This window comes from Larus michahellis, chromosome 1 (genome assembly GCF_964199755.1).
Source record: "Larus michahellis chromosome 1, bLarMic1.1, whole genome shotgun sequence".
NCBI classification, from domain to species: domain Eukaryota; kingdom Metazoa; phylum Chordata; class Aves; order Charadriiformes; family Laridae; genus Larus; species Larus michahellis.
The window spans coordinates 7384688-7394584 of NC_133896.1; the positions used below are offsets into that span (position 1 = coordinate 7384688).

The 9897-nt window shown below is 43.8% G+C and overlaps 1 protein-coding gene across 4 annotated transcripts in view; it reads right to left on the minus strand.

Annotated features, from left to right (window-relative positions):
- Positions 1-5442, minus strand: part of UPF2 (UPF2 regulator of nonsense mediated mRNA decay) — a 70069-nt gene extending 64627 nt beyond the window's left edge. For 2 of the 4 annotated variants that reach the window (XM_074573283.1, XM_074573286.1), the window contains exons 1-2: positions 4954-5074; positions 297-676 (exon numbers count right to left, since the gene is read on the minus strand). In XM_074573283.1, coding sequence (XP_074429384.1) covers positions 297-658 — 362 coding nt within the window. In that variant the 5' untranslated portion in view covers positions 659-676; positions 4954-5074. Of the gene's footprint in view, positions 1-296; positions 677-4756; positions 4851-4953; positions 5075-5137 lie in introns of those variants that run through there. The other 2 variants (XM_074573285.1, XM_074573284.1) reach the window with 2 other exon arrangements.
- Between the last annotated feature and the right edge of the window lie 4455 nt (positions 5443-9897).

A 9897-nucleotide genomic window follows, 5' to 3' on the forward strand; every position in this document is an offset into this window, starting at 1 on the left:
TCCATCTTAAACGAAACTGTGCTTCTTCGCTCAATCATATTTGTGCATTATATGGTCATCACATGGAGAACACTATCACAAACCTGTATTAGAGACCAAAGCAACAGAGGTTAGAGGTTAAAACTCAAAACTACATAGAAGTCATAAAGCACGCTCCGCTAGCCATGTAAAATTTATAACAGTACACACAACTTATAATAAGTAACTCAAGCAGTTCATCTTTCATAATTCTGTCCACAGCCCTGACAGCAGGACTACAGCATTCCACACAATTAAACCATTAAAAGACAACTTACTTCAATTGGGCAGCCGCTTCTTCTTGTTTCTTTTTCTCTTCCTCCTCTAGTTTCTTTTTCTCCTCTTCTTCAAGTTTCTTTTTTTCTTCCTCTTCTTTCTTCTTTTGCTCTTCTTCTGCCTTTACTTTATCCTCTTCTTTTTTCTTCCGCTCCTTGTCATCTTTTTTTCTTTTATCCTCTTCCAGTTTTTTCTTTTTATCTTCAGGAATCTTTAACGTCTCTCTCTTCATGCCAACCTTGACATCTTCTTTTGGCTTCTCCCTGGTGCTCACTGGTCGCCTTTCACTAAATTCTTTTTCTTTATTATTTAAGAGAGATTCTTTTTCTTCCATATTTGCTGGCTTTTTGCGCTCAGCTGGCATTGTGTTACCCAGGCAAGTCTGCAGAATCACAGGAAAAGAAGTACTTTTAACTTGTTGTTGATACATAAAGTCACTTTCACAGCACACCCATACTCACTTAGTTCTTAACTAAGTAAGATAACTCATCAATGCCTGACTCAGAGTAAAATACAAGTTTAAGGTTAAGTTTTCTTGAACTAAGCAATGGACCTAACAACAGGTAAAAACTAATCATTTTGTTAGAGTGTACTGCAAAGTTGTCTTCAGCATGAGTTGTTAAGTAAAATCATTTGAAGTTTCTGCAAGTTGAGGAATACAAGAGCTTGGAATATAAACAGTAGCCCACATGGAAAAAAAAATATGCAAGACTGATGGAAGCAAAGTACTCCCAACTTAAAAATGAATAAAAATATCCAATTCATCAGCACCTGTGCCTCACTGTCCTTTCTACACATCTAAGAACACTCCCCATTCCACTACCTCTACTTAGGATCATAGGATAATGCAGGTTAGACGGGACTTCAAGGGGTTCAGCCTCCTGCTCAAAGCAGGATCAACTATGAGGTCAGACAAGATTGCTCTAGGCTCCAATCTTGAAAGTTTCCAGAGAAGACAACTGCATCACCTCTCCAGCCAACCTGCTCCAATGCCTGCCTGTCCTCATTGTTAAAAGGCATCATCTCATTCCCCTCTTTCCTTACCTCTCCCCAAGACTTCCCCAGTCACCTAAAGCACTCTTCCATATAGCACAAGTACCAGCTGGAAAAGTGTGCTGTGCTAAGATGTACGCACAAACCTCCCTACCAGCAGAAGAAATGGAAGCAATAGTGGAAAGGCTACAGTTATCAAAGGCTCCAATTTGTATCTCCTTCTACTCAACCCATGTTTTTCCCGAGTAGTTGTAGGAGCTTTAGCATGTCTGGGGTTTCTAGCCCTCTAATCTTTAGTTTAATTTGGCTAAGAATACAAAAGATAACAAATACTGAACAAAAAAGGATAGAATCACAGAATAATTTAGATCAGAAGGAAAACTCTGGAGGCCACCTATTCCATTTTGACACTCATTTATGGAAGTGAGACCATCAAATCAGCATTGCTTAAACAAGTACTAGCAAATTTGGCTCCCTAATGCATGTCTACAACTACAAGGTTTCACAGCTTAACATTTCAAACATGCTGATCTACATCATCTTAAAACAGTATCCTTAAATCAGTACTTAACCAAGAGGAAAAAAAAAAATATCAACAAAACACAGACAATTAAGCAGCCCCCCAAGCCCCTTCATATTAAAGGTCTGAACTAATTTTTCCATTTCTGTGGGCCAATTAAGTGGGACCTGTTCCTCACAGATCCACCTGGCAGATGCAAATCCTCTACATGTTCTGTTTCAAATTCAACAATAACAGTTTATTCATCTTTTCTCACTACAAATCCACATTGGAAATTCCATCAGTTTGAGACAACTAAACTATCTCTCCCACCGTTTTTAACAATTAACAAGAGGGGTTTGAAAGGGAAGCTTTTAGCATTTAAACATCACTGTAATATCTTACTAGGAAGACTAGGTCCATTAGAACATTGCATGAGACACTCTGATAATTTTATTAAAGTGTTTTTCACCAAGAAGTCTATTAAACAAGAAAACAGAGTAATACATTCATTTAAAAAAAAAAAAAGGCGTTAAATGCTGAAAGATGATAAATTAGGAACCAAGTTTAAAAAGGAAAACATCGTCAGAAAACAGTTGTTTGATTAAAGAAATGCTGGAAAGGTATGTCACATTTACAATACTCCAGCTTTTATCTTTGTCCCCCACACCTGTTGTTAGCAGGGTATCCAATTACAAATGGGAAAGAAAAACCCAACAAAATAAAATATGCAGCTACACACATAACTTCTAAAACATGGTCACTTACAAGATTATTACAGTACTCAAAATCTTACTAAATTTAGGAACAAAGAATTATGTTTTAAAGATGTATCTGACATTTGCTTGTATAAAAGCAAAATAGAGAAGATGGGACAAAAAGAAAAGAGATGGAGCATAATTGGGTACATTGTGATTTCGACCACAAAGCAGTATTATCTGCTTTTTCCCCCATAAACACTGGTGACCAAAATAACCCCAACAATAGATTTCTATCCTGTATCACATAATACATATGTTACACTACTCCTCACTACCTGCTATGTATATAGCTCCTTATCTCTCAAACCCTTCCAAACGCACTGCCAGCTCATTTATGTCAACCAACCACCAATAGCAGGAGGCAGGCAGTGCAGTTGCTGCCTCCAAACTATACGCACACCGATGCGCTGGTCAGCATGCCAGTGTCAGCTAACAGCACAGGCAAAACAGAACTGTCCACTGAGCATATGCTATAGCCCTTCCCTTAGCAGGAATGTTAATTTATACCTTGTTACTTTTCCTCAGCTGCCAGTTATTGTAAGATCGGTAGGGAGTTTATACCTTCAGAACATCTGCCTAAATTCACTGAAACTGTCCCGAAACGTTCAAAACTTGTAGGAAGCAGAGAAAAAAAAAAAAGCAACAGGTTTGCTTAGGCCTCATTTACATGGGAAATAAGGCTGAAGATATACAGTTTGGTCCAGATTAAGGGAATGCTGAGGAAACATTAAGAGAAACTTAATCATTAAGAGAACTTATATTTAATACCTAATGTTTATGTGAACGTACTGATGAAGAGGCAAGATAATGACATGAAGTTCATAAGTCAATAGATAGGAAGAACTGATACTCACAGTTGAAAATTATAAAGGGCAGAGGAGACAGATACAAGACAAGCTTTCCATATGCTTTTGGACTCTTGGCAGTCCATTTTTGTAGTGACATTTAGATACTTTAACATTCTATCTTAGTTTCATCACTTACAGATGCAATTTTTCCAGAATAAATGATTTATCTTAATTTTTCACTACTTGACCTACCTTATTCTTACTTAAGAAATGTTTTATTGTAACTGAATTTCTACGTAGTCCTTTTCATACTAATCTCAGAATTTGAAAAGATGATGGGATTGGGTTCACGAGTCTCTAGGCTTGGAAACTTAAGAAACAGGTCTTAAAATACACAGGCAACATTTAAGAACAAGCACCTACGTACTTACTCTCAAAGAAACCAAAAATTCATAGAAGGTATTCAGCATCACTAACCTAGTAACCATTCAAAATAAAAGGATAAACATCAACACCTTGGCCCAATATGCTTACATCCTCTCAAATCAATAAAAATAGCCTATTGTCACAGACTGCAGTGCTATGAGCCATAATCTCAATCCTTGCAAACACAAGTATGGGGTGAAGAAATATGGCTTTATTAAACTAAGAATACTGGGATTTTTCACTTTTTTTCAACTGATCACATAAACATTCCTTTATGCAGCTACTCTATTACAAAAGTGATAAAGAAGATAAAGAATGCAGGCAAGATGTCCAACTTTTGACCAGCTGAAAAACCTCAAAGAGCAACAAACTTCTTCATCGCTAGAAAATTAAAAGCTTCAAGAACTGAAATGTAATAAAAGCTTCTCTTAAAGTAAGGGAAGGAACATAACAAAAATACCATGGTCAGTCAGATGAAAATAAACTTAGCCACAAGTTTTGAAAGATGAGACGCAGAGCAAGACAGGAAATTATATTGCAGAGAAAGAAGCCCCCCCACTACACACAGGCGGGGAAGGCAGACGTGCCTAACCAGCCAGGCAGTTTTACTTTCGATTCCATATATCTCAAAGAAAGTGTTTTGCTGTCAGATCTGCAGGAACAGGCTTTTCACTGGGGGAAAATAAAAGAGGCCTAACAGACAAGTCACTAAATATACACAGAGCAAGAGGCTCCTTGGCCAAAAACCCTCCTCGCTTCCCTCTAGACACCCCTACACATGTAAACCCAGGCAGGCGGGCTCTCCAACGACCCGGCCACCTGCCCGGGCTCTGCCTTCCCCACTGAGAAAAACAGCCGCCTGCCCCGCTCCCTGCCACCGCCTCTCGGTGCCCTGCACGCACCCTCACCCCCCCAGCCCTTCCTTCTCGCCTAACACCCCCCCCACCCACCTCACCCCTCCCTTCTCGTCACCCTCACCGCTTACTCCTCCTCACCCTCACAGCCCCCTCTACCCCGGGACGCCTCAGCCCCGAGGAACCCTCTCCCCGCGCCGCCTCACGGCCCCCGCCTCTGGCGGGCCCTCCCACCGGGCCCTCTTCCCCACACACCGCGGCGCCGCCCGCCCGCTCCACCCTCCGGGCCGCTCTACCCCGAACGGCTCGCGTGGCCCCACCACCCCCGGCCCAGCTACCTCCGCCCGGTGCAGACATCGGCCCGGCCCGCCGGGAAGCGCCGACTCCTCCACCCGCCACAGCCCCCACCCCGAGGCCCCCTCGCTCTTCTCCCCTCACGACGCCCGCCGCGCTCCCTCCTGGGGCGCCTGACGCGCTGCCTGACCGACGGCAACGCCCCGAGTCCGCTCGCACCGCCCGCACCTCGGCGTCGAGGCACGATAGAAAGGGTGGCGTCCCCGAATCGGCCCGTCGCCTGCGCTCCAGAAGGCTCGGTGAGCCGCGCTTTCCGACGGGTGGCGGTCAGGCAGCGCGGAGGGCAGCCCCAGGTCGGGGTCCTGACGGCGGACGGCCCTGCTCGGGTTACCGGGAGGCTGCGGAGCCGGAAGTGGCGGAGGAAGGCGGGGGGGAGGCTTGGCGGCTCCGTCCCTCACGGTGGCGGGGGGAGTGTGTGGGGGGAAATAGGTCCTGAATGGCGCTTTCTTGGTGGCCTCAGCGGCACGATTCGGCTTGTCGCCCCGCGTGACGTCACTGCTGTGACGTGTCTCTGGCCGTGAGGCGTCAGGGCGCGTCACGCTGGTCGTTATGTCAGGGTGGTGTCTCTGAGGGGGGGAACTCGGGTGGGCCCACCCGGCACGGCGCTGCTTGGTCTGGGCAGGTTGTCACTGGGATAAAATACTAGGAATAACAGGGGCATAGTACCAAGTTATGACCTAATCTGATGATTTAATGGATGTTGTCTTGCATTTTGTAGTCTAAATCTGATATCTCCACTTTGTCCTCCTGCCCTGCCCGGTGTTCTTGTCTGGACATCTGAAGGCATTTCACAGTGGTAAATTTAGTTGCACAAAACCTCCCCGTTTACTCGAAACGCTTATGATCCACGTCTGGGCACGATGGTGGCTCTTGGGCAACCCCAAAATCACAGAATCACAGAATGGTCGGGAGTGGAAGGGACCTCTGGAGATCATCTAGCCCAACCCCCTGCCAGAGCAGGGTCACCCAGAGCAGGCTGCACAGGAACGCGTCCAGGTGGGTTTTGAATGTCTCCAGAGTAGGAGACTCCACCACCTCTCTGGGCAGCCTGTGCCAGGGCTCTGCCACCCTCAGGGTAAAGAAGTTCCTCCTCATGTTGGGATGGAACTTCCTGTGTTCCAGCTTGTGCCTGTTGCCCCGTGTCCTGTTGCCAGGCACCACTGGAAAGAGCCTGGCCCCATCCTCTTGACACCCCCCCTTTCAGTATTTATAAGTGTTGATAAAATCCCCCCTCAGCTGTCTTTTTTCCAGACTGAAGAGACCCAAATCCCTCAGCCTTTCTTCATAAGAGAGGTGTTCCAGTCCCCTAATCATCTTGGTAGCCCTTTGCTGTACCCTCTCCAGCAGTTCCCTGTCCTTCTTGAACCGGGGAGCCCAGAACTGGACACAGTACTCCAGGTGTGGCCTCACCAAGGCAGAGTAGAGGGGGAGGATGACCTCCCTCGACCTGCTGGCCACACTCTTCTTGATGCAGCCCAGGATGCCATTGGCCTTCTTGGCCACAAGGGCACATTGCTGGCTCATGGTCATCCTGTTGTCCACCAGGACTCCCAGGTCTCTTTCAGCTGAGCTGCTCTCCAGCAGGTCACCCCCAACCTGTCCTGGTGCATGGGGTTATTCCTCCCCAGGTGCAGGACCCTACACTTGCCCTTATTGACTTTCATAAGGTTTCGAAATTTGCCCGAGCTGGAAAACGCTGGTGCCACCCTGAATTTCAGAGTGAAACTGGTATTTATTCTACATGTAGGATCCAGATTGTTAAGCAGCAAGATTTCTGACTGAAGGTTTTTCTTAGGAATGGCGAGGTGTTTACACCCCTCTAGACTTAGAATGAGCACACACAGATATTTGGCCATGACAGTACGCGCAGGCCTGGATGTGCATAATGAGATTATTCAGCTGTTAAAGCCACCTTTTATTCAGAGGCAAGAGTCAGCCCAAATACAAGACTCTGTTTACTGATGCAGAGTTTGAGGTGTACTCTGCCAACTGGTACAGGACTAGACAGGTTGTTTTTTTTTCCCCACGAAAAAGCTCTCCGCCCTGTTCTTTAACTTCATTGCTCATTTCGCAGGCACATCTAAAAAACTCTTTCTGGAAAAGTTTGAAAGGATGAAGTCGTGCTTGTTATTTATACAGATCATTCAAGTGTCCCTGCTAAACAAAGATCTTATTTACTTGCCAAACTATCTTGAGTTACCAGGTTGATTAATCTGATTCACTAGAGTAGAGAAGATTAACGTGCTGAACAGAGGGAAAAAAAGGGGTTAAATGGGGAGGGTAACTCATGTTGGTGTTGGCACTTTATTTTCCAAAGCCACCAATCCTGTAGCCTGTCAGTGGATGCCTCTGAATTATTCTTTTTTGGGTCTGGTTTGAAAAGGCAGACTCAGCGTTACATTAGGCTTAAGTATCAGTTTCAGTGGCATTACGTCAAGAAATGTTGGCTTACTTTCTTTTGAAGCATGATATTGCTGCCTTTTCTAACATGAATAAAATGCGCTATCGCTACAATTTTGAAAGGAAACAAAAGCTCCTGTTTTTATACCACATTCCCACACAGCTACGACTATGTTGGAACTGTCTTTTGTAAAGACCGTGCAAGTAAATCTTGTTTTACCTTTGATAGCTCAGAAAGCTTTTCCGTATAAAGTACCTGTTTCATTTGTGTACGTACTGATCAAGTTTTCCTACTAATTTACCAAAACGAAAACCAGGTAGATCTAATTTCCCGAGTCTCAGATATAAAGCATGTCTTTCATGGTTTTTTTTAATTCCTGAAGCTCTTCTTCACAACTTTTTCAATATGTTTCCTCAATTACTGGCACCAAACATGCACACAGTATTCAGAAAGGAATCACAGTTGTGCCAAATACTGGCCTAATGTGGAATCTGTAGGTGTACTCAGTATTTCCTTGTAGCCAAATCCAGAAAATTATCTTTTTTGCCAAGTGAGCCGATATTCATATAACTTCTTTAGACCCATCTGTTTTATTCCCATGATTTTTGGAGATTACTTATAGTCACTGTTTCCTAGAAAAGAGTGACATTTTAGTGCACATACTCTTTCAAGGTGTACAAGCTTGTGTCTCATGCTGTTAAAATAAATCACACGTTTGGTTATGTCCAGTCCATCTTGACACCAAGATAACCTTTCTTCACCACGTACCTCCATCTGACAAACTTTGTCAGGACTTTGTGAGCAGTTTTCTCAGGTTGATATAACTACTAAAGTGGCAAGGACTGTAATCCCTTTAGAAATACTCCCAGCTGATGATGATTTTCTATTTAAAATGTTGCAAGTTCATATCTCTTAGGTAGTCAGACACATACTATTTAGTATATACAAACTTGATTTTGAAGCATTTCTAGTTTTCTTTGCCAGAGCACCAGGTAGTACTGAATCAGCCTCACGCAGGAGTGTTCTCTAGGACAGTCTCTCTGCATCAGAAGAGTCAGGGCAGGAGCGTCCCCTTGCAGAGCTGGAGCATGTGCCCTTAGCAGCAGTGTTTCTGCTGGCGCAGGTAACACGTTCTCACATTTAGACATGAACCAAAGTCAACAAAACCGTTTATTGAACTAGATATTGTTACAGCAAGGCTTTTGCCACGTGTAATCATGTCCTGTGCAAGATGATTATGCTGGCAAAAGTCTGCAAAGTACTTTAAATCTTTATTAACTGAATTTTGAATCACAGAAAAAACCCAACAAGTTGACTTGATGAGATATATATTCCATAAACCCATGCTTAGAATTGATTAAACCGGTAAGCCCATATATACAAATATTCTGTTACTTCTCCAAGATCCACAGTGTGTGACTGAACCATTTAATTTTGTCCTTTTTAACTTCAGATGATTTTTACCGTTCAAACCTGTTCCTCCTATCAGTGTTAATTGGGAAATATCCAAGAGGCTCTCTACCTGCTCTAAAGCAAAGCCGTGTTGATATCTGCTATTTGACTGATATTTGCCCAAGAACTGCGGAAAAGTATTTCATCATCATGAGATCTGCCTGCAACATTTGTCTTTTTCCCCAAGCACAGAATAGAAATATTTAACTATACCCACCTTTTCTGCCTCTTTACTGGCAAGTCCACAAAATCGTATAATGTTGCAACAATATTTTCAAGGTCCCTTTGTCCTAATATACATTGAAAAAATCAATATTCAAAGGCACATTTCTACTATGCTTTACTGTGTTGGCCACATGTCAGTTGTCCTTCTATAGCTGTATCCTTTTGCCTTCTGTGCAGCTTTAAAGGTCATTCACTTTTATTCTTCTCCCACATTGGCTGTTTAAAATCTGCATAAAACCAACTGTATAAGCCTCAAGGAACTCAAGTGGCCCCTCTCCAAGAACCACGTATATCATAAAATCCCTGGCCAACTGCGGTGTCATAACTGATTCAGTTGCAAAATCCAGTTCCACCTGTTCCAAAAGCACATAACCATGGTTTGATTTGAAGAAGAAAATAATCTTTGATTTCCCTGTTGTGAAGGCAGTCTACAAAGTAGATTCATGAGCACAACCAAGGGTAACTTGCCAGTATTCCTCCTGCCTCCCAGGCCCGCAGTCACACAAAGTTTACAGAATCACAGAATGGTTGAGGTTGGAAGGAACCTCTGGAGGTCATTTGGTCCACCTGTCCCTGCTCAACCAAGGCTACCTAGCGTCAGTTTCCCAGATGGCTTTTGAATACCTCCCAAGGATAGAGACTCCACAACATACCTGGATATCCTCTTTGATCATTTTGTTACCCTCACAGTGAAAAGATGTTTCCTGATGTTGAGACAGAGCCTCCAGTGTTTCAGTTTGTGCCCATTGCCTCTGGTCCTGTCACTGGGCACCACTGAAAAGAGCTTGGCTCCGTCCTCTTTCCACCCTCCTTTCAGTTATTTACACACATTGGTAAGAACGCCCTGAGC